Source organism: Cladophialophora bantiana (genome assembly GCF_000835475.1).
Source record: "Cladophialophora bantiana CBS 173.52 unplaced genomic scaffold supercont1.4, whole genome shotgun sequence".
NCBI classification, from domain to species: domain Eukaryota; kingdom Fungi; phylum Ascomycota; class Eurotiomycetes; order Chaetothyriales; family Herpotrichiellaceae; genus Cladophialophora; species Cladophialophora bantiana.
Window position 1 is genome coordinate 883,529 of NW_015971578.1, and position 23,995 is coordinate 907,523.

At 53.1% G+C, this 23,995-nt stretch overlaps 8 protein-coding genes across 8 annotated transcripts; 3 read left to right on the forward strand and 5 right to left on the reverse strand.

Moving 5' to 3' along the window:
- Positions 1-363: 363 nt before the first annotated feature.
- Z519_03104 (uncharacterized protein) lies at positions 364-2,413 on the reverse strand (the record flags this gene model as incomplete). The annotated part of the gene is made up of 4 exons (XM_016760857.1): positions 364-1,332; positions 1,394-1,969; positions 2,032-2,099; positions 2,164-2,413. 4 exons carry the CDS (start codon positions 2,411-2,413, stop codon positions 364-366), a joined length of 1,863 nt encoding a protein of 620 aa, XP_016622707.1.
- Positions 2,414-2,760: 347 nt separating this feature from the next.
- Z519_03105 (uncharacterized protein) lies at positions 2,761-3,825 on the forward strand (the record flags this gene model as incomplete). The annotated part of the gene is made up of 1 exon (XM_016760858.1): positions 2,761-3,825. One exon carries the CDS (start codon positions 2,761-2,763, stop codon positions 3,823-3,825), a length of 1,065 nt encoding a protein of 354 aa, XP_016622708.1.
- Positions 3,826-5,150: 1,325 nt separating this feature from the next.
- Z519_03106 (uncharacterized protein) lies at positions 5,151-6,581 on the reverse strand (the record flags this gene model as incomplete). The annotated part of the gene is made up of 1 exon (XM_016760859.1): positions 5,151-6,581. One exon carries the CDS (start codon positions 6,579-6,581, stop codon positions 5,151-5,153), a length of 1,431 nt encoding a protein of 476 aa, XP_016622709.1.
- Positions 6,582-6,904: 323 nt separating this feature from the next.
- Z519_03107 (uncharacterized protein) lies at positions 6,905-8,476 on the reverse strand (the record flags this gene model as incomplete). The annotated part of the gene is made up of 1 exon (XM_016760860.1): positions 6,905-8,476. The coding sequence occupies one exon, from the start codon at positions 8,474-8,476 to the stop codon at positions 6,905-6,907; it is 1,572 nt and encodes a 523-aa protein (XP_016622710.1).
- Positions 8,477-9,690: 1,214 nt separating this feature from the next.
- Z519_03108 (uncharacterized protein) lies at positions 9,691-11,763 on the forward strand (the record flags this gene model as incomplete). The annotated part of the gene is made up of 1 exon (XM_016760861.1): positions 9,691-11,763. One exon carries the CDS (start codon positions 9,691-9,693, stop codon positions 11,761-11,763), a length of 2,073 nt encoding a protein of 690 aa, XP_016622711.1.
- A 191-nt stretch (positions 11,764-11,954) lies between these two features.
- Positions 11,955-14,678, reverse strand: Z519_03109 (uncharacterized protein; the record flags this gene model as incomplete). Its single annotated transcript, XM_016760862.1, has 1 exon — positions 11,955-14,678. One exon carries the CDS (start codon positions 14,676-14,678, stop codon positions 11,955-11,957), a length of 2,724 nt encoding a protein of 907 aa, XP_016622712.1.
- A 942-nt stretch (positions 14,679-15,620) lies between these two features.
- Positions 15,621-16,151, reverse strand: Z519_03110 (uncharacterized protein; the record flags this gene model as incomplete). Its single annotated transcript, XM_016760863.1, has 1 exon — positions 15,621-16,151. One exon carries the CDS (start codon positions 16,149-16,151, stop codon positions 15,621-15,623), a length of 531 nt encoding a protein of 176 aa, XP_016622713.1.
- A 5,387-nt stretch (positions 16,152-21,538) lies between these two features.
- Z519_03111 (uncharacterized protein) lies at positions 21,539-22,495 on the forward strand (the record flags this gene model as incomplete). Its single annotated transcript, XM_016760864.1, has 1 exon — positions 21,539-22,495. The coding sequence occupies one exon, from the start codon at positions 21,539-21,541 to the stop codon at positions 22,493-22,495; it is 957 nt and encodes a 318-aa protein (XP_016622714.1).
- Between the last annotated feature and the right edge of the window lie 1,500 nt (positions 22,496-23,995).

Genomic DNA, 23,995 nt, shown 5'->3' on the forward strand with positions numbered 1-23,995 from the left:
TTTAAAGCGGCAAAGTCGCCCGCAATTCCCACCCGCTGAGCGACAATCCCACGTCAGGATCCCGTGTAGCGAAGGCCATCGGCAGCCTTGCTGAAATTGGCTGAAGCGTCAGCCCAGGGTAACGCCTTGGTTCGCATCTTGGTCAGCCATTGTTAATCGCCCAGAGTTTCTCCGCAAATGCTCTCGCCCGAAAGCGCCTGGTTGTCACGTGTACGGAGAAGGTCTGGCTGATCCAGGGAAACAGTCAGTCACAAAGACGAAAAGAATGGATGGTTCGTGTCATGGGTCCCGTTGTGGAGAGGATTGAAAAGCTGGTTGTTCATAATGGACTGGCCGCCGATTGTGCTAAGTCGACACCAGCCTTTAGCATTTCAGCCTGATTCCTTTTCTCTTTTCCTCTTCTCGATGTTCAAACATCACCTGGACCCCGACAAATAACGCACTACAGGCTCCGAGCATGAAGACGGCACCTTGCCAGCTGCCAGCAATACCATGTACAAGCCCCATAAGTCCATCCAAGCCTACAGCAAACCCCACTAGATTCGCTGCCATCATCATCAGAATGTTCATGACCGCTCCGACCCCACAAATGACACGATATGCATTCGGTCGATTCTTCCACTTTGAGGCTGGGAATGCCATCGTTGCTAGAACTTCGGGTAACACGAAAAGCACCACCAACCAACCCCACAACAGGAGTCGTAGTTGGATATCGTGCCACAAGGCCACAAAAGTGAAGACTGCGAGCATGTTGAGTATGCCACGCACTTTGCCTGATCCTCCACCTGGCCCGCCTCCAAGTGGGACGTAGACGTAGCGGACTGTCCATCTGTTGAAGCTCCGGTGCCACGAGCGCCAAAAGCCAAAAGCAGAATAATTGTCGCTCATACACCGTACCATGTTTTCTGGCGGATCAATCCCATCTACCAGAGCCCAGAATCTGAAAAATCGCCATGGGATCATTAACTTCAGCCAAATGTGGTGCAGGTTAAAGTAGGCGAGCATGCTGAGTTGAAAGGGGGAATATGCAGACCAATTCGGCGACGCTTTTGAAATTGCAACCATGTAGGCGGTGTGAATGAGAAACTCCATACAAAACAATGTGATGAGGAATCTAATGCCGTAGAGAGCCGTTCTTTTTGTGGTCACGGATGGTGATCGGTAGGTGGATTGCGAGATGTAGTCATTGAAAGTCAGAATCGGGCCAGCCAGATATAGAGGCGGATATAATACATAGGCCAAGTATGTGTGGAATGAGGTATAGGTTGATGCTGGAGCCGGTATGTTGACTCGGTCTCTTTCTGAGAGGGCAGAAGAATCGAGTTGCTTCTTCTTAACACTGTCAGCAACCCCCTTCAAATGTCAGAGCATCCACTAGCCGGTAGTAACATACCTCGATAGGACTCCCAGCTCTTGAACGATCCAACGACCAGTAATAATCAAAGTTGAAAGAAATCATTCTTAACACAGTAATGTTGAAAAGGACTTCCCAACGTGGATTTAACCCGCCATAAGAATCCAAGAATTTGCCCCAATCGGCGGCCCCAGGGAAAAAGGGCACGATAGCCTCGGCCATGACTGAGTATCGGTAACCTTGAGCAAGCTCATTAGCGAAGAGAATGGCAATATTAAATATCCACGTCGCCGTCGGAATTGCGTCTCGTGGAAGGGCTGTGGCAATCTTGAAGTTGATGAAAAGAATAAGTAGGATTTTAAAGATTGAAAAGCCGTTCAGCGCAAGGGTGTAGACCAATGCAGAGCCAAAGTCGAACGCGAGACGGTTTCGAAGCCTGGTTTCGGCCATTGCTGGGCCAGGAGAAGGTTGCGAACCGGCACTGCCATTGGAATTCGTGGGATTAGGAAGGGTTAATCGTTCATAGGCCAGGCGGATCAGAGGATGCAAAACAACCAGAGCCGCCAGATATGGCATGTTGTCTCGAAATCCAGCATATTGGCCGTCAGAATTGTCCTGTGGTGGACATTAGCCCCTCGGATCACACAGACGGGGGCAGGTCTCTCTCGACGACGTACCACTTTCCGCCCAAACAACCAACCTGGCGAGAGCAAATGTTCATATTTGGAGTAGTTCGGGGAATCAGCTATGGTTCATTCCTGTCAAATCCCCCGTCTTTCTGTTGCGATGCGGGTGTCGGAGTTTCTTACGTTGTGAGACACTGACTACTGCCCAATACATCTGCGGGACGCAAAACAAGAAGACCACTAGATAGACATAGAACTCGGCGGTCCCCCATCGTGGCCGCGGCGCATCTGCAGGTTGTGTTTTTCCACCTCTTGCTGCCGGCTTGGATGAACCCTCATTCAGGGACTTCAGGGGCGTGGAGGAGGAATTCGTAAAGCGTGTGTCTAGAGTGTCAAGAGAGTACAGGTCGCGGAAGAATGAGAGGATTGTCATATCGACATATGCATTCTGTAGTGCTCTCTGGGGACGTCGTAGAACTTTTAGTAGTCGGGAAGTCTCCCAGGAGTTGCAATTGCGGGTGCAAGTCGCGTATGCAGTACAAATTAAACTCTGCGCCCGTGGCACGCGTGAATATATTCTCTGCCTGACGACGGGATATTGTACTAAGCGGCCTCGGCGGCCGAGTAGCGAGCGAGCCAAGTCAGGCATTCCCTACCTGCTTCGCTGCCAGGCTGCGCCTAGTCACAAATAATTCTTTCGTCAGACAAAAATCGATCCCGAGTTGAATCCCTCTGATCCCCTCCGCCAAACTCGGACAGCTCCCTCATCCCCAAAGTAATATGCCTTTAATCGAAGAATTACCAATCACGACCACTGCCCGTGCCTCGCATGGCTGGACCTACGTTCCCGACACTGGAGCACCCGTCCCCGCCGTGCAACTGGGCTCCCGCAAACGTGGCCGCGACGGCACGACAGCACCTGCGTCTGCACATAAACTTTCGGCGAAGCAAGAAAAGGCTATCCAACAGCGCTTGAATGACTTGAACAAGGAAAACTACCGCGAAGCCAATATCCCGATCCCGAAGCGAGAGATCGCAAGGGCGAAAGAGAGGAAGGCCACCCCAAACGTGAGGCGGATTCTCGCATACAATAGGACCTTCCAGCATTATCTTGCGGACGAGGAGGCTGGGGTGAATGTCTATGGAAGTGCTGCCATTATACCCCCTGCCATAGGTACGAGAGGTCAAGCTAGACATGAGCAGACGCAGAAGACAGCGACGGATTCCAGGAGGCGGGGTGCTGCTGCCCTCGAGACTCTGTCAACGACGGCACAGAGAAGAGTTTCGAGACGTTCGAGCTCGTTGAAACGTTCCAAAACCACGCCTGTGAAGACCGTGCGAGCGGAAAGCGCCAATGATGCTGACGTTGAGATGTCTGATGCTCCTCCGCCTACGAAACCCTCGGAGCCGGCCTCTCCGACAACACTTCATAAATCGCCCAGTTCATCCCGGGACAAACAACCACTTTCTTCGTCCCCATCAGCGAGGCAACTGCCTCCTCCGGCCTATGACCCAGCTCTCGACCGTCACCCACTGCTTCGTACGCTTGGCGTCCCCAAAATGCCATCGGAGCGCGTCATGCAAGCTCTCCTCTCAGAACCGCCGTTAAGTTACGTTGCGGCACGGGCAAAGCCACTTGACGATAACATCGACAGCGATGGCGGGTTCGCCATGCGTACGGGAAACAACGCGCTTATGGCCAAACCGCAGCGTTGGTTCTGCTCCGTGTGCGGCTACTGGGGCAAAGTGAGGTGTAAGTATAGTTGTGGAGAGAGAATATGTGGGCTGTTGGATTGTTGGAAGGGTCATGAAGCGGTTTGTACGCTGGCGGCGACAGGGTACTGATCTGAAGGTGTCTGTGTGCGAACCACCCATCTATTGAGGTAGGTGCTGGAGAGCACATCCATCTTCGCAAGCACCCTTGTCCCTCCGACAACGAGCGTCTTTGCTCTCAAGCATTCACCAGATTTCTACCCTTGCTCACTACAGATGGTAGCAATGCGCCATCTGTATGATTGGTGTCCCCTCTATATGAGAGAGGATCTCCAAGCTCGCGTGACGAGGGGCCTTCGGGGCCACACCAGCAGCTTGTTTACGGCAGCAAATGACGATGCATCATCCTGTCTCGATATGCGATGATGCCGACTTGTTCGGTGACACCGTCAATACCCTTGAGACCTGTCCATAGAGACCTGTTCCTGGGGCGTAAATCCTCTCGCCGTATTCCAGCTGGTGCAAAGTGCTTGGGCGAAGGAGAGGTACCAGCTAGCAAGCTACACCGCTAAAGATCCTCAACGACTATTCCATGCCCGTTGGGATTCGAGTGACATCTCCGACGCCGGAACGATCGCGCGAGGCTGGCAAAGCCCAGGTCAGTCTCGCGATCTACTCGGGGTGCAAAGAGCGCGCACAATGAGCCTCAGGCGCAGATTGGTAGTGCAAAGGAGTACACATGCCGAGTCAAGCAGCTACTGCTGAAGGCAGGCCGAAACTGCCCGTGGATTACGTACCAAGCAATAACAGACTTTCGACTTGGAACATCGTGAGGGTCGAAACTGACAAATTGATTTCTAGCCCAACACAATTAATGCTGCCATTTCACATACCTTATTGAGTAGGTATGGAGGACCTGATGTTATATATCCCGCCTATCCATCGTTGTTGTTGTTGTTGTTGTTATTGTTCTCGTCGTCGTCGTCGTCGTCGCATCTTCGTATAGCGAGTCGCTGCTGGAAACATTCCTGTTCTCCTTGTCTCGCTGTCCCTCCCTGCTGCAGCCTTTACGTAAAGATCAGGACTGATCTCTCCTCTCCCTCGATATCATCATGAGCTATCATCCATTCATACTCGAACAATACTCTTTCTCGTCACTGATCAAAATTTCCCGCAGTCAGGCATCCACCGATCGGGAGATATCGTTCGACATGCATAGCATAATCGCTGGTTCGTTCGTTCGTCTGCTTGCATGGTCGGTCAAATTCCGTTCAGGCTGAAGTAGCTTCTCACGGCTCACACGTCCTTTTAGAAAACGCTCACTCCCGTAACTTATTAGCACATTGGTCGGCCGTGATGCCCGTTCTTCTTTCATCTGTTTGTGTACATCCCTCCCTGTACACCAGAGGCGAACCCATCCGCCCCCAATTTTGGATGTATTCGCTCATATCAGTCACTCATCCACCCTTCTTCGTCCCACAAATCCCACAAACAACCGTATCTCCAGCGTTCAAATACGCGCTCTGACTCTCCTTGCACGCCTCGCTCTGACACGACCAGTGTCGTGGGTCTTTTCTCGTATCCAAGACATGAGAACAAGCCATGCAAGTCGCATTGAGGCAAGGATTCTCAAGCGAGCAAATCGGGCAGGGTACTGTTGGGGGCCTTGACAAGGATGACGATGAGACTGAGCCTGAGGTGAATGACTGTTCTTTTGCTGAGCCGGGGCCTGGGGCGGACTGGCTAGTTTTCGAACCCAGAGGCGCGGACGTTGTAGTGGGCTTGAGCTCCAGTTGTGTGGCGGTTTTGTTCGCAGAGTCCAACCTGTTGGTCTGGGTATCATTATATTCCCTGCTGAGTTGAAATGATTTGATATAACGATCAAGTGTACTCAGGTCTCGTAACTCGCGTTGAACATCGACGTCTTCTGTATCTTCATTGTCGCACACTCGGATCATCCCACGGCCTTCGCTGTCCAGCATTTTCCGGCCATTGATGTCCCTGGCGTCTTCTTCGTCGGCATCCGCGTCTTCGTAGTTGTCACCGTCCTCGACTTCCTCGGTACTCTCTACTCCGGCGTGTTGAAGATCTTCGACCTCCTTCTTGTTGGTCTCAAACCGGGCCAATGCTGCGGCGGCTCTCAATTCCCGGCCTCGTTTGCTTTGAGCGACTCGGGGCTTGTTGCCGACAGGGCCCTTGCGGTTGATCTCAAGGCTTAACCGCGCGTTCTCATCCTCGCCGAGCGCCACGCCATTTTTGCCGAACTTCTTTTCGATCCGCCGGTCTCTCTTCTCCTTCCAGGTCAATTCTGGCTTGTCTTGTCGGGCTTTGCGTTTTCTATTGCGACTTCGATATGTCCCTCCGCAAAGTGGCAACCCTTCCAACTCGTCGCTGCGTAAAATGTTGTTACCCATGACAGTGCCCATGTCCCTCAACATCCGGCCACTGCCCCAGAACCCTTCACCTGTATAGCCTCTTTCCCACAAGCCTTTCATCTCTGCCGCGTAGAGATTCCTTGTCTTCCAGAAATCTCGCCCGTGATTCATATGGGTGTTATGGGCCAACTCGTGCATCATGACCATTTGGACCATGTTGAAAGGCACCCAGCCGCCACTCTTACTCTGAAGCACCAGCTGTATGATTTCGCCATTGTTGAAATTGCGACCGATGAATTCTGGGTTTGGCTCGTATTCTTCTAATGTGGTGACAGAGAGATAGTGGTTCTTCATGAGAGGAAGGCATTGTGCGGCGATGGCTCGCAGGAATGTATCGGCAAGGTCGTAGGATGCCTGATCCGACGACGGCCGTGGAAGGGGTTTGATGAAGACGATTCTGTCATTGGGATGGGATGATTTCTGGTGATTAAGCCGTAGAGTATTAAGGGGCATTGCGATGGTTCAAGAAGGGCGCACGAACGGGCGTGGAAAGAGTGCTAGCAGGTGGGGAAGGTTTAAGTACTCCGTACTTGTCCGTACGCAGGTATCTCGGTTGCAAACGCGGGTTCGCGTAAAGTGGCGGATAGTGACGTTCCGCGAAAATTGCTCGTCGAAACGTGACCCTGACCAGATTCGGGTCGGAAGAAAGACCATCATGGATTTGCGTGCTTCACAATCACAAGTTTTCATCCTTCTACATACATCCAAGAATGGGGAATGTAGACAATAAACACTGGTATTTTATTTCTTCGCGTTGGACTCCCAAATGCTACCCTTCACTTCCGTCGCTGTAACTTTGGCGACGCTGTAGCCATCGTTTCAACCGCCCAATGCCCAGTCTCATCTTTTCCGTCATTTTCGAATTCAAGCTCCTTATCAAAAGGCCTTTTGGCGTTGAAATATCCGGACCTAGACCAGTCGAAGGGGACGTGTTCTCCTACCGCTTCATCCCACGGTGCCCACGAAGAATGAGTCCAATCTGGTTGACACTTGACGAGCTCAGGAGGTGATTTCTTCCATTCGATTCCGGTCGACAGCCCCAGATCGTGTTCCGTCTGTTGGATATTTCCCGAGGCGTAGCCGTGCTTCTCCTTTACCGCTCGCGATTGTTCATCGTTGTATCCAACATTGACGCTAGGGATCACCGCAATCCGGCTGTATCCAAGAGTCCACAGGTCTTTGCAGAATAACGTCGGTTCCCCCGCATAGCATTCGCCTTTATATGCAGCCCGAAACCTGATGTTATGTAACAGTAAAGGCTCGGCCTTGAAAACCGCGGCTCCGTTCCAGCAGGCAAAGACTTGCAGAGGTAACTTGTCATCAATACGAGACCGAGCCTTCGGATCATTCCAGAACAGATTGTGGGAGAATTCGAATGATCCACTCTGAGGAATCTCCACAAATAAGTCACCATTCATGCTGCGACCTATCCAAGAGTCGTAAAATGTGGCTCCGTGGTTGTTCCAGTCCATGGCACATACCATATCCGCCCGCTGATGTTGCTTCTGATAAATGAGTTCCAAGATGTCATCTGTGCAGATCGACACGTCGTTCAAGAAAATCACAGAGGTATCTTTTGCATACGAGTCCTGTTGAGTAAGGAGCGGGCCCAGCGCCAGATTGCGAAGCTTCGCGAGCTCGGTAACTCGGTCATTACCATTTTGCAAGGGGTCGATATCGCTCGTCCCGAAATAGTAGGTTGCATTCAAAGCTTCGACCTCATTCTTTAATGCGACCAGTATCTCGGTAGTACCATCATCGGAGCGGCCGCCGACGATCGATAAGACGCAGTCTTCAGGGCCGAGAAAGCGCATCGCTTCGACAACCGAGCCAAGAAGGCGCGGGAGCACATAAGCACATTGATACAGATTGAGAGCAAAAAAGTACCGTCTCGGTGGTTGCTGAGTCTTGTCAGGGAGACTCCCTTTCGGCCGGAGCATCTTGTAACGACTTTTCAGAGGACGTGGGCATTGAAGCCGATCGAAATGTGTATCCCTTGGGTTCATGATCGCACTGATGTACGGCCCTGTCATAGCCATTCTCGATTCATCTACATCTGCCAATGTAGGGGATGATACCAAATCAACTTTTTCTTCTCCAAACCCCAGGTTAAAAGTAGGAGATGCTTTCCCTTCCATGTCATAGCCGAAAGGAACGAACGATTCTGCCTCCACTGGGACGGTCTCGTCAACTGCAAGGTCTGAAGATTCGCTAACGTCGCCGGTCGTAGGGGCCTTCCAGGCAGGCCTGATAATGAACTCGGCGTGCTTCAATACTGGACTAGACACTAGAATGTAAAAGAGGCACACAAGTAAAAGAGCAGCATAGATTCTTTCAGAGCCTTTCATGGGCCAAGACGCAAACGCCATTGTAAGACCCGAGGACTGCGAGATTTAGGATAGACAACAAGGCCCGACTTCATGAAGTGAATAGAGAGTGGCCGAGGATCTAGTGTGTGGCACAAATTCTTACCGGTTATTGTTCCAGCTCATTGTTGGGTACGGCATCCCTTGCACACGGTGGAACGCGTGTTGTGTAGATGCCGACCAGCAGTATTCCCCGCCCTTGTTTTCTCAGATTGGAATGTCCTTCAAGACAAGCTGCTCGATTCTGAAAGATCTGCACCCGCCGGTTGGGTAGGCCAATTTTCCAAAGATTCCGCATTGTCCTGTGAAATGCCTCCTGAAGCTGGATGCAGGGAGCAGGTTGAGCCAGAATGCTGAATCTTGGTTCATTTCTGTTTTCCTCTCATATTTGGAACGAAGACTGTGAGGGAATGATCGACACAGCCTGTACATACCGCTGACGGTAAACGCCTCATAGGCTGCATGCGAATTAACGTGTTCTCACTAGTTCAGGGGGGTGAACGTGGTATGAAGACGATTAAAGACGATGGACTTGCAGTTCAGTCTGGCTCTGTACTCTACCGTAATGGGTAGTTAGTAAGACTTTTACGGCAGAACACAGGCGCGTCATAGTGCAGTTTCCTGTCCCTTGACCTTGCGATCAGAATAGAATTGCAACCTTGAAGTCGTGCCATGAAAGAATAAAGTCACCAAGAGCAAAAGCTACCTGCACGAATAAGGACACCAACTTGGCGAGTTTTTGATTACCTGCTAGTGGATTATCACTCCACAGTTCGCCATGTGCATCCAGAACTGTTTCCCTCAGCCGAGGTTCTTCTACCACCTTTCTTCCCTCTGCTCTCCCCCCCCCCCCCCGGGTCCCCGACGACAATTTCTGGAGCAGTCTTGGAAAGGGCATAAAAACCTCTCTGACAAAGGAGACGCTGTGATCTATACTGTTTTACTATACTCAAGAGGTCCATCGTCATCAGGCCTTATAATTTGTTTTGCGCTGACAACACCAGTCAGCAAGGCTTGAGACTACACAGGGGTGACTCCGAGGGAGCTTACAGGTTAGCACGCCACCATTGCTGGGTTCAAAAAGGCCGGACTTCTATCGGTTCTGGAATCCCTAGAACGGATTTTGATTTGGGTGACTACTTGCTCACACATATTTGTCCATCCGTCTATTCAATACTCGCCGTAAAAGGGGCATGATGGGGTCGAGAAAACCGTCATCGTCGACCTCTGGGTTCTTCCAAGCCGCTCCCAGTGTACCGCAGCAATACACGGCTTCTTCCCAGGAAAAGGCTTCTTCACGGCACGAATCATCAGACGATCCAGTTTTCTCGAGGGTCTTGTCCCTCTACCTTCCCGACCCGCTGCCGACGCCTCTCCAGAGCCATTTCCATGACTTCGCACGACTCGTCCTCGAACCGTCGACCCTCCAACACACGATTGACTGTGACACCGACCTGCCCACAATCCACCCACTGACCACCTTCGGCGAAGAGAACCAAATCACTCCCCTCCGCACGAGCGAAGGATGGCGTGCTCTAAAACAAATTCAAACTCGCGCCGGCGTGGTAGGGTATGCTTATCCTCAGCCCAGCCTGAAGCAAGACTTCAATCGACGAATCCATCAGTTTGGCACCCTGCACCTTTGGCACGGTACTTGCGCAGTAACCACTTGCCCAATGGGCATGACTGACGGGGCAGCTGTACTATTACGTCGACATTTCGATGACCCAGATGGAGACCAGCCTGGTCGCGGAGCCGTGTTCCGTGAAAGCTATCGTCGTCTTGTGTCTTTGGACCCGACATACTCCTGGACCAGTGGACAATGGATGACCGAACGAAGTGGGGGAAGTGACGTGCGAGGCACTGAGACTGTTGCGCGCCGAATGACCACTCAAGAAATGCAAACTGATGTCAACCACGGGCGAGATAAAGATGCACACGGTCTCCCTCTGGGACCTTGGATCGTGGATGGGTTCAAATGGTTCTCTTCCGCTACCGATGCCGACATGGCTGTTCTGCTTGCGCAGACAAGCAAGGGGCTCAGTGCATTCTATGCTCCTCTTCGGCGAAGAACAGGCCATGTCCCGACTTCCGCTGCGGATGCAGCCTCCCACACCACCAAAACAAACGGCATCCGTATCCAACGCCTCAAAAACAAACTTGGCACAAAGGGAGTCCCAACCGCCGAGCTCGAACTCAAAGGCATGCGCGCTTTCCTCGTCGGCCAGGAGGGCCAAGGAATCAAGGAAATTAGCGCCATATTGAACATCACGCGAGTACAAACCGCGAGTTCTGGTGCGGGTTACTTGGCGAGGGGATTGGCAGTAAGTCGCGCATACACGCTCGTCCGAAAAGTGAAAGACGGACAACTTCTGAGGGACAACCCGCAGCATCTGGCCTGGATGGCCGCGGAAAGTGTCAAGTATCGCGCCAACACACACTTGGTCTTCCTTGGCGCTGCGCTCTTGGGGGCAACTGAACAAGACCACGATGTTGTCACTCAAGGCACCCGCGGAGCATCGGTCCTCATCCCCCGCTCAAGGGGAAAACAAGAGATGCTCCTCCGCCTGCTCACGCCCGTGATGAAAGCACAGGTCACCCTGAATAGCGTCTCCGGATTGAGAGCTTGTATGGAATCACTCGGCGGCGTGGGTTACTGCGAGAACAACGAGGATGGCGGGGTGATGAACATTGCCCGCCTGTTCCGGGACAGCGTGGTAGGCACGATCTGGGAGGGCACGACGAGCGTCATGGCAGAGGACGTGTTAAGGGTGGTCAAGAATCCCAAGACTCAGAATAGTCGTACCGGCCGGGTGGACATCCTCGACGAGTCCTTCGGAGACTGGGTGCGGACCGTGCTGAGTGCCATCGAAAAGGCAAGCAATGGCCAAGGAGAACGAAGAGGAGGTGTTGTCTTCACTAGGGAACGCGAGATCACCGCTAACCGCTACCACGTCCTGCGCGATCTGGTCCGCTCGAGCGACCTCCCTGCCCTGCAACGGTGCGGCAGGGCCATTCTGGAGCACATCGAGGCCGTCGCCTGTGCCTGTCTGCTCATGTTCGATGCCACCGTGGACGGCGACGAGATCGCCACCGAGGTCGCCAGGCGCTGGGTGAGCATGATCGCCTTGCCTGCCGACGGGATAAAGATACAGAATGAGGGTCGTCCACGCGATCTGGCCGGGGAGATTGAGATGGACAGAAGGATATTTCTCGGGTCAGCGGCGGGGGCCGGATCTCCTGTGACAACGCTGCAAGCGAGACTTTGAAATAGGACAAGCAGGGGCTAGGCTTGGAGCGCGTGGTGGACAACGCACGTCGCGGATGAGAGGCGGCTAAGTGACAAATTGTTCAAACAAAAATATAGCATATCTGGTCGGTATCTCGGCAACCACCCGCTTTCCTTTCCTCCCCGAGAGAATTCTTTATTGCCCGTCCCCAAAGACAAATGCGCCTACAATCAACCAAATACCTCACAAACTCTCCCGACAAATCCAGCCAGGCCAACCATGTTGACGCCAGGTGCTGGACCAGTCGCTGGCCCCGTCGTTGTCAAAGTAGGGACGACAAATACCTGATCGCCCACTTCCATCCACTCAATTGTACTGCCAAACCGAAAAGACACCCTAATTTCCCTTCGCTCTTTTGTGGACCCGCTATGACCGTCATGTTGTTCCTCCTCTCCGAACACCTCAGCCTCATCATCAATGTCGTCAAAGCGGAAAAGTTCCGCGTCTTCCCGAGGAGATGCTGCGGGCACGTATCCTCTACACTGCTCGTCCTCGTCAAGTGCCACCGCCGTCACTTTGACTGCAGCGCGCACACTATTGATGTACACAATTGCATGACCTCCTAGTATCAAAACCGGTGAACTGGCCTGTGCGAAGTCCGAGGCCGGAAATCTCGCAGAAAATGAATGATACCCAGGGAGATTTTGGTCGACGTCGACAAGCACCATACCCTTGCGAGCCCTGCCCAATGCGATGGTGTCCTGTTCGCTGTCAAGAGGTTCGACACCAATGGTACCTGTTTCTTCGTTCTGCAACCGCATCACTGGAAGGCGTAGAGTCCGTAGGGATACGATGCGCACTCTGAGAAATGCCGCCGCAGGCTGATACCCTCGACTCGAGTTCTTCGGAGTCTCCCCTTGGTAAGACCGCGCGAGGGTGTTTGATGATCTCTCTGTGTATGACGACTCAACAGCAGCATAGGAACTTGCTCTCACAACGGACTGAGAGGTCGGGGTCAATATGCCGTCTGAGTCCGGGTTAAATGGCCCCAGTAGCATCGTGTCCCCAACGGACAGCAGGCCATGAGAGACATATCCACAAAGCACAATGCCTTGTTTTGCGATTTGGCTTTCCGTATCCAATGTATACACGCGCGATGGAGGAATGCTGAAGACCTCATCGACGTGAAAAAGCGAACTCGTTACAGATCCACGCCGCGGAGATTGCCAAAGCCTAGGCTTACAAGTAACGGGTGCAGTTCGGAACAGTGCGTGCAGTTTACTTATGCCGAGCCCTGTGACAGCGGATGTCATTAAAATCGGGACAATGTCCTGTTCAGTGTCACTCTGCATCGATCCAACAAGTCGGTCAACTTCAGCTTGATCTCTTTCGTTGATGACCTGGAGTTCTGAGAGAGCAGCCCCATGTTCCGAAGGAGAGGGTGGGCCCGGCACATTACTGAGCATGACAGGTTTCCTACCAACCGCCTTGAGAGCGGAGAGAATTCTTGCAAGCACCAGTCGCAACCCGGCCTTGGTTGCCAGGTCCATTTTGGTGATGATTACCATCAATGGCACGTGTAGTCGCAGACACAAATGCAGATACGAGAGTGAAAGATCCACACTCTCACCGGTTCCGCTGTCAGCATACACCTCCACTGTCGGACCCATCGCACCGACTCGGCCTGTAGTCTCGCTGCTGTCATCTGCCGCAACGCATAGGAGGGTCCATGAAGGTCTCCACGATATTAGACTTCGGATAGCAGATTTGGCAAATTTTGGAAGGCCAGGGGAGTCAGAGAGCAAGACAAGACGCTTGGCGAGGTTGTGGATATCTATCCACGAGGAAACATGACCTGACGCGTAGTTGATGACAGGGTTCGGAGAGTTACGGTCCTCTCGATAACCAACGAGTTCGTGCGCAACGGAACTTGTAATTCCTGAGGCGATCTCGTGTCGATGTTTGAGCAACGAGAGTCGGCTTTTGCCCCGTCCATTGTCTAGCGTAGAGGTGGACAACGTCCCTAGCAAAGAAGACTTTCCAGCAGAAGTAGCGCCTACTAGGGTCACTCGCATCTGCTCAGTCGAAGCGTGGTCGGCCAAATCTGACACCTCTTTTGGTCCAGAGGCGCTGGTTGGCATATCGAGTATTGCTTTTGGTATGTCTGCGTCTGCTGAGCCTCGTGAGTCGGGGTAGACCAGTACTTCCGCAACCCAGAGCGCGTCTTTGCGCGTCTTGGTGTGTCCGCTGTCGCTGTCGCTTTCTGCCCATTCGCACGTTCCTACAGGGACTTTGCGCAGAACACTCGTGGTGCAGCCGAGACTTGCGGCCATGGCCTTCAGATTGGTCAAACTCTCTTGTAGCTCATCTTCGACCAACCCCGCCAGCGTGCCATCGTCAGCCACGCCTATTTCGTAAAGGGCACCTTGACTTTCTTCGAGACCTGGGAGCAGCTTCGCTGGACGTTCCGGAACTCCTAACCTCGGGGTCGCCTCAGGAAGTACCGGCAAGACTAAGTCTGCGTTCGACGAAGAATGGAAAGGTGAAGACTGCTGCAGTCTCCATAATAGTTGTGTGGTCAACTGCTGTAGCCTGGTTTGACGAGCCTGTGCAGATGGCTGAGATAGTGGACGGTCCAGTAACGAGTCACCCGGGGAGCGGGCTGGCACAACAACGGATTGGGCTGGGGATGCAAAGTGTTGCGACCCAGAGACGGAATATGTCGTGGTTGTGGAGAGGAATTTGCGCCTGGGACGAAGGAGGAGGTGGAGCTTGTACTCAGTAGGACCATCCTGGCGCTCTGGCTCTAGCTTCACGAAACCCTGGATGACCTGTTGCCCTGTGTCAGGAGGATGATCAACAAAGTGAAATGGCTGAGGAGTCGAAGATCCCGGTGTCGACCAGGGAGAATGTATTCGAGGAGGCTCATCCTGGTAGGTGAAGATGGAAGCCATGATGGTTTTGTCCGTACCCTCTTCTTCCTCTTCAATGCTCATATGGTGCGCCGTATTAAGGACAAACGTAAGCAGGGTCGTGATAACGATCGAGTGACGGTGTGGGAGTAGTACAAGAGCTGGGACAGACGAACAACCATTGTTGCGGTGGGATCGAACTGCGTGGCAGGATTCTGGGCTGTACGAGGGAGGTTTCTTATGATCGCAGTTTCGAGCAGAGGGCGATGGTCATGGTAAGTGGGAGAGTCAGGCTCTGTGGTACCGGGCGGGTGACAACTTTCGAGTCACTCCGTAGTAGGTTATCGAGTCACACAATCTCGAGCCTGGTGGACCAGGACAGATGAGAAGAGTCGAGGAGGCTGATCGACTTTCGGATTTTTGGCGGCAAAACTCACCTTAACAACGGGTCATGCCGAGATGGCTTCCATGCGCCCCTGTCGCATGCCTTGTACGAGGAGAGCCCTTCTGATCTCGGCTCCTTGGGATAATACAACTCGCTGTACCGAGTATACACCCTATGTATGGAGCCACAACTGCAGGTGCACGGACCTCGGAAGGTGAAGATATAACCTGCCTTTGAGAACGCAGCCCCCTTTACATGGGAAGTACGTACCGAGTGCTCAGCTGCCTTGGTGCACGCTCTATCGAGTGCGGGGCAATTTATGAGGCCATAGTATCCCCGCGATTGGACCATGTATCAATGCATATAAAAGTCATTTCATTTTCCTTCATCTGGGTATCTCGAGTGTGTCTCCTGTTCTGTCCAGGTATAGCAAGCCAGGGATGCCGTCGACGTGGGAACTCAGTAGATGGTGCATGGATGATAACGGTGGTTTGGCCGAAAGGCCCCTGTCTTCCTTCTTCCCCCCTTCTATTCCGTACGTGAGAGTTGCGAGTATCTTCCCGTTGTGGTGCCGGAAGGAAACAATCAAATCCTCTCCCTCACTTGCCTTTCTCTTCTCCCTCAGATACCTTCTCCCACTCGCTATCAGTGCTGACATAGCCTGAACTCTCGCCCAGGCTGCGCCGACGCCTCAGAGCCTCCGTGCTCTCTGCCAGCTTTGGTTCAAGGAGCGTGGTCGAACTGTCGTTCGGCCTCTCGTGCCTTGGACTCTGGCTCCGCGCAGATGGTGTTGTGGTGGGTTTCACAGAGTCACCACCGGGCGCATGCGGCGGCGGGCCTTCAGTTTCAGTATCGCTCGCATTATCTGGCTCCGGGCTCTTCTCTTTCTTTTCTTTCGCCTTTTGCGCTTGCTGTTCCTTTGCGATTTCAGTAGCGAACCAGTTGATGGCGTACCACAGACCGCCGCATAGAACGGACAACACCAGGAAGTGTAGAGAATACGTGGCGATGAGGAGGATCAGAAGGAGGAGCTGCAGGGCGGCAAATGCGGCATTGGTCGCGACCAGGAGCGTGGGTGTCGGGCCAGGCGTAAAAATGGAATTCCACAGCTCTTCGAGGAACGATGCCATGTTCTATTCTGAGTCGTACTGCGCGACGCTGAATTGTAAGAGGTGAGCAGTAACCGAGGACGAGGAGGCAGGCGGCGTGCAAATGCGAGTGCGAGGGTTGGAACTTGGAAGAAAGCGACGAAGTCTGCCCCGCCTCCTGGAGGGTTTAGAGAGCTTTAACGTAGATCCAAACCCCCTGGCGCCTTGCCCCCTTGTGATTGCTGTAGAGGCAGGCGGCCGCTCTATAAGGACAGTCTGTGGTATGTGAGTGGCTGCGGGCGCGGGTGTTGGTAAAAGTGCAAACGTGGCATTGATGAAGGACCACTGGTGACTGAGGGTTTGCACCCAAGGCCAGCAGTGACAGTCAGTCAAGCGACCGATGACCATGGCCGTGACCGCAATCGGGCACCGCGGCTGGCAGTAGTGAGAGTCAGAAACATCATCCGCCCACCTCACCTCGTCACGTTGTCATCGTGACTTTTTCAGGTTTGCACGAAGAACTGCGAGTTACTAATGACCTCGAAATCCCAGCTTATGTGTTTTCGCTGCACCTGCAATGTTCTGCCTGCACTCCAGTGTTCTGTCCTCCGCTAGAGTCTCGAATGGCTGAGAATACGAGAGTAGCCTCCGATTTACCTCGTACCTAGGTAGATTTGGCCTTTTCTTGACACGACTTCCTCCTTGGACCACACAAACCCTTCTTGCTCAGGTCGACTATTGGTCACCTAAATATTCACGACAGCTCCCAACCGCATACAAAATGATGATTTTTGAGACAAAGGCATGCTTGACTTGTGACAAGCTCGGTAAAACGAGGCGCGCTGAGCATCTTCGAGATCGTTTTCTATCAACGTCTCCAACCTTTCATCTTGTTACGCTGCGGAAATGTACATCTATTGGGGGCAATGAGACTCAAGATCTAATTACTTCATTGTCCGTTGCTGATCTGTGAGGCTGCAATTGCCAGTCCGTTAATCAGATGATACGCAAAGGAGTGGAAAGATCTTGGTAATGCCCATCCATGTCGAAGCCTACGCTCAGCGCTCGTTGTATACTGGGTATTCAACAGCCAGAACACAATGCAGACGTTGGACGCGGCAGCGCCATTACAACACCTTGCGATCATGCAGTCTCTGAGAGCAAAGTCCTTGCTAGCAGAAGAAATGCATCGTTCGTAGCCCGTCATCACCAGGTACATAGGTAGAGAAGTTCCACCGTCATTACGATGATGTAGTTATCGCATTGTTCTTCCTGCTTTCCATGGATCCCCATAGCAGCTTCAACCCTTGTGAACGCCAATCCCTCTACGTCTCGCAAAGGAGCACAGAGGCATCGTGCGGCCGAATGTTGGGTGCTGCATGCTGTAGAAGCCACCGGAGATTTTACTACTTTCATCATTCATGTCAATGTCCAATTTCAACAGGCCAATGGGGGCCAACTCTGTTGTAAGTCCGATTCATCCGTGTTCTTGTAAGAGTTCCGCGCTGGTACTCTTTCCAGCCATTTCTTCTCCATCGTGTTCGCCCCATTGAATAATACTATGTCGAGCTGACAACAGGAGCTGAACATAGCAAACAATGGATGGTATGCCTGAGAATCCACAGCAAGCCAAACAAGAACACCCGATGTCGACTAGTGAGTAACTAGAGCTCACCGTACGCACGAAGCACCCGTCGCCAAAGTACGGGGTAAGTGGCTGGTGCAATCCTTCGTGTTGACCAGCAGCCACAAGTGCAAGCGAAAGGATTTTAAGCCACAGATCCCTCTGACCACATCGGGGTGAGGCTGAACAATCAGCCAATTGCTGCCCATGGTGAGCATGAGAAGGACTCTAGGCGAAGGGGTTGATCGTCGAGGCTTTCGGAGGCTTCTTCCAGAGTGTGGCGCTGGGGGCCAGCAGCGTGTGGCTGGTGATGGTGGTAGGCTCCGACTCTCCGCGAGGAATGTGGATTTTGTGGGATCCTACCGTTCGAAGGGGTGATGTCAATGGCTGGTGTCCAGGACATGACAGCTTGGGGGACAAAATAATGCCCAGGGTTGATGTTCGAAGGCAAACGGGCCTTTTGTCAAAGGATTGGTATCAATACCTCGTACGAGATAAACCCCAATTTTTACAAGCCATGTGGCTATCCACTCCGCGAGGCCCCAGAAATGTACAGACGTACGGAGCTCCCGGTTCCCTGCTCTTGTCCAAGGGTGTGTTTTGTCCATCTCTTTTCCGAATACTGGCCAAAACCTGAGTAGAAGAACGGACGATCGAAGCAATTGTTAGGAGGAGAAATTGGGCTTCATTAACCGCGGACGCTCCGTGTTGCTGAAAGCAGTAAACAAAGTGGCGTCGGTGGCTGTCGCGGATTGGCCGTGTCGCAATCTTCAAGGTGAGTATCATGCCGTGTATGAAGGCGAAATGGTTAGCGCGAGAACCAAGAGGGGAGGTTACAGCTTCGGCCCTGGAGCCCAGGGCCGAGGTGAGGGTTTGGTTGCATTCGTCAGTCTGCCAACTGCTGGAGGTTTGCGTTTAACGACAAGCCCAAAGGCGAAAGGCGCACGCAGCCGGGGGTGTTGCTGGTGTCACTAGGAGAGGAAGCGGAAAGAGAAACGAGAGGACAAGACGAGACGAGACGAGGTGGCCTATCGGATGCAGCACAAGTGCCTCCAAGATTAATGCCGCTGGCTTTTGTGCATTACTGTTCATTTTTTCTTTCATCTCTGGCCTTTGCTGGGCATCTTGGGGGCGAATTTATTACGGACTCTTGCACCTTGCTCCCCTGCTTCCCTGCTTCCCTTTTCTCTCCCTCGGTCGGGTAGTGCTTGGTGCTCACCACTGATCTCGCCATCTGCGCCGTCCACCAACCACCCCGTTTCCCCTATCCACCACTAACAATCGATCCGTCGAGGCCGTCTTTCCAGGCTCGACTCCCGTAATTTAGCCTCACCAATGCACCACACACAGCTCAGTCCCCATCGGGCCGGCTGGCGGCGCTGGGGCGTGTCAGACCTTTTTGAAATCACCGCCCAATACGTACGAGTACTCCGTACCTTGGATGTATTATTACTCCGGACGAGTCGACTTTGGGATCCCTGCGCCGTTGAGCTAGGTTAGTGGGCGATCCAAGAATCGCCGGCTGGAAGCTGCTGAGCTGCTGGGCGTCTGGCGAAACGATTCTCGCTGGTGGTCGCCAGAGATCGGCCACCTACTGGTACATCTGAAGGATGAATGAAGAAGAGGAGAAGGAGGAGGAGGAGGAGGAGGAGGAGAGAAGAGAAAACGCTCAACCTTCTCCCCAACAGAGCGAGCTAACTCTCTATTACTAAAAAGACACAGCGTAGAGTTGATGAAATGATCTCCAGCCAGACAAATCCATGCCACCTGCCTGATGAAGCAATTGTCGTGCTGTGGCCTCTCGAAGGTTTTGTGGTCTTGAGTGCTCGAGGCTGATAGGCCACAGGCACAGGCTCAGGTACAGGCGGCCGACCCCGGGGGTCAGACGCCCGCGATGGAGAGATACCCTCTGCAAATTTGTTTGTTTCCCAGCACCCATCCCACCAGGCGTTGGTGATCGTGGTTGCCACCACCTTTGCTTACCTGCTTATGGCTCACCTCTCACTCGCTCGGTGCTAAATGGGCAGGCGGCTTTGCGAGCCTCTGCTCTGACGACATGCAGTCAGGCTTGCTCTCCTTGGTGACACGAACCCCCCGTATATCTTGGTTTCTGTCATTTCAAGGCTGTACGCCGCCGCATCTTATTCCCACCCAAAGGTGCGTGTTGCTTTCGAACAAAAGAGCATTCTTGCGCTCTCAGGTTTCCACAAGACTACTAAACTGGCCCCACTGGAGACGAGTTTTGGTGAGTTATGTAAGTAAGCAGTGCTGACCGTGGCTGAGGTCGCTCCGCTCTCCATGGGCTTTGGAGAGTGGGCTATGCTGGTGTGAACCGGCAATGGCTCTGGGTCCATGGACTGTCGCTCCCACCTCCCCCATCACATCACGTACCTGAACTCTTTTGTTACCAGACTCAGCGGCTTGAACGCACAGTCCTCGCTGACCATCTGCAACAAGCACCTCCCCTGGATCTCCAAAGCTAGGCTTTATGATACCTGATTTCTTGGACCTGTGATCGCGGGTCAGACTCCGCCCGACCTGACCTGGCACGACCTCTTCAACCACCAAGCTACATAGGTACTCTTACAGATCACCCCCGATTGCTGGCTACCCAATGTGAACACCTGCCTGGCCCCCCCTTTTTCGACATTGTCTTCAAACGGCCGTCCGTCATCTTCGGCTTGGGCTTGATCCATTACAGTTCACCCCGTCTCCATCTGTTCAAACGTGGCGAGGGCAGCACGCTCCCAATCCCCCCTCTCGAGCCACATCTCCATTTCCCGCCCTTGGGATCGCTCAGGCCCCCAAAAAAGGATCAAAACGTTCTTCGGCCATATGAGTAGCCTACAAGGGACCGTAGGGCTGCGCTAAAGGGGAGAGGCGTGACTCTTTCAAAGCGTTTATCCGTCGAGGATATCCCCGTGTCGTGGACTCGTGGCCATCAGCAACCCACCTCGACCTCAAAAGATCCGGTCATCAGCATCTCTCGTCTATGCCTTCAACGTGCCGTGCCTAAAGGCAATTTGGATTCCCTTACCGGCCAATCATTGAATATCGTCATTACGCAGATTTGCCTCCAACAGAAAATCTGTGCGGGCCCTTTCCCACCGCGGGGATAAAGCAGCGCACCTATTTCGAGATATTATTTATCGGAACGGGCCCGGTGGTTTTGGGACAGTCAGTGACCGCCAACTCTCCGCTCCCCCATCAGCCAGAACTTCGTCGATCGAAATCCGACCATAAAAAGAACATTCAAGAAATCTCGAGCTTGCTGTTGCAGGCTCGGCTGTAGACTCAGTCAATATTGCGTACCTTAACTCGTGCCAGCCTCCTCCTTCCATCTTGACGGCTTCGCCCTCGGCCTCAGCGCGTTTATCCAGTCAAACTCAGAGCGCGACGTATAGTGAGAGTCGAGTCTCGACCGCAAGTGGTCAAGGTAGTGGCCGAGTCGGCACTTTTCAGGGAGGACAAGACCAAGCCAGATCGCGAATACCGCCCAACACGGTTTTACAGTCGCATCAGCAGGAGGGTCAGCGTCTAGAGCCCTTTTCCTATCCCGGCCATCAATACTCTTGGACGTCAAATCAACCACAAGCGCCTCCAGCAGAACTGCAGTCCCCAGGGCTGCCACAGTATACGCTCCAACGGCAAGGGTTGGTGAAATTCATTGAAGTGATCAGGGTCGTGGGATGACTGACATGTATGCCTTCTAGAATGGCTGCTCAGGTTCTTCCTACACCGTCATCGCAATTCCCCAACCACTTGCCTTACGGGAACGAGATGATCAATTCTTTCCCCAGTAAGAATGCCGACCTCGCTCTTTTCTTTGCTGTCCGCTGATCTATGGCTAGCTTTTGACAATTTACCGCCTGGGAACGCTGCCTACACCTCCGGACCCCCACCGCAATCGCTTCTGATGGTATCTCAACCTTCAATCAACTCCGAGGTGCCATATCGCAGACGTTCGTCCCATTCACCGCAGGCAGCTATGAGCGCGCCCGCAATTCGTGACCGAACCCCCATCCGGCACCATAGGCCCAGCCTTTCTCGAGGTCGCAGTCACAGTCGGAGCGATATGCTGCTGGCGTACGCCACCGAACAAAACCAATTGCATCAGACGCAATCGCTACCGTCTATGGCTGCTATGCCGTCACAAGGTGGGTCGACAATGCCACAGATGTACAATATGCCTTCGTACAGCATGTCGCCCCCCATTAGCAGTTTCCCGCACCAAGGGGGTTATTTTGGATCACCAGTTCCGCCACCGACGGCGCAACAAGACACGACCACCGATTTCCCGCTTCACCACAATGAAACAGAAGCCCACGCATTCTATCCAGTGGGCCGCACCCCTTCTCATGGTTCAGCAATGAGCCTACCTCCGCCCGATTCGCCCAATGCTTTGTACTTGCACGGCCAGCCACAACATAGCCAACAGCCATTGCCCTCAATTGGGATGGCGATGCAACCCTTCCCACCAGTGCCACTAACGTTGGAGTCCTCTCCCGCGGAAATCGAGATCATGCCATCCAGACCCAAACCACAGTGCTGGGATCATGGATGCAACGGACGTCAATTCTCGACCTTCTCGAACTTGCTACGTCACCAGAGAGAGAAGAGTGGCAGTGCGGTCAAAGCTGTCTGCCCACACTGTGGTACCGAATTCACGAGAACTACGGCTAGAAATGGCCACATGTCGGGCGGCAAGTGCAAAGGGAGGCCTGAAGGGGAGACTTCGAACCGGGCAAAAAAAGAGTCTTGAGATTTTGGTTTTGATTTTTCGGACTGCATTGCGATGACGAAGATATGATTTGGAGCATCAGACGAGCAAAGTGGAACAGGGAGGACTAGATTGGGAAAACCAAATCCTTTACACGTCGAGTCACGACCCGAAAATCACTTGTTCGAGGATGGCGACGGAGATAGCAACAACAAAGAACTTGGGCGCATGCTCGGCCACGGACGGCGTCTGGACACGCTTACTTGGGGGAATTGAGTGGGTGGACAATGTTGACCCACAGCGGTGCAAGATCTGGATGTGATTCGGATTGTTTTGTCTGGCAAAAAGCATGAGACTCTGACTCCTAAAAGTGGGAGAATTCGATTATACTTTGCAGCGGTGTTTGGTCTTGGGGGCGGCTGCTGCAATGCTACGTCGTATAATTTAGAAAGCGGGACCCGTCTGTTGGTTTAGGCGGCGGCAGCATTTCGAGAGGCTTTTTGCCTTATGGAAGCGGCTTTCTATTCTCCAAGGCACCGACATTTGTATGAGGGTGGGTGTAGGGGAGTATCGACGACGCGTCCCGGGCAAAGCAAGCGGATGAAGAGACAGGGATCGAAGAGTGCGATTTTTTTGTATGGCAGGAGGTCTTGATACGACGGCAGGACGAGGCTCGAAATGCAGGATGCGAGGGACCAACCGAGCGACTACCGACAAGAGAGGACTGGGCCAGTGCTGTAGCCGGCATGGCCCGTGGGTTGAGGCTTGATCTAGGAAGCAACGTGCAGCCCGCTTGAGCAGCAGATCATGGCGACTCGACCGACGACTTGCCCGAAGGGAAACAAGTCGCTTGGCTTGCTGTGTCCACATTGGGTTAGAATGAACGAATGTACCCAGCAGCACTTGCCACGGGACGTGAAAAGGGACAAATGTGTTTGGTGCTCAGGTGTTTGGGAAGGAGTGGGTGTAAGGGGAGAGAGGGGTGTAGCTTAGCCGAAGATGTCCTGTGCAGGTGGGTAGGATGCAGAGTGCTGGAGATGCTGTGTAAAGGTCGATACGATATGCGACTTGCAGTGGGTTGGGAGTTTGATGTTTGTCAGCTGCACCTACTGTGTACCACAACAGACGGCAGATGGCATGAGTCCGAGTTGGGAATTTGCAAGTTGGGTTTGTCACCAGCCACCGACACACCTCGGCGATTCAACCAGGAAAAATAGCAATGGGGGGAACCGGGGCGGGGGTAGAGAAAGGCGAGGCTGACACTGTTTTGGACATCATGGGCACCCTCCAATACCTCCAAGTACTTACGAGGTACTACCCAGTACCGTCTTAGTGTGCGCGGGTGCCTCTGGCGCCTCTATTCCATTTGTTACCTTCTCAAATCTTGGCTTGGTAAGCCGTCTCTCGGCCCCAGGCACCTAGAGGCACCCACCCACCCAAAGATCGACCAGGGAGGTTACCAGGCCAGGGAACCAGGGGGGGCGTCCACACAGGGCCAGGGACCAGGTACCAGCTGGGGGGCCACTAGCTAGGCACTTCTCC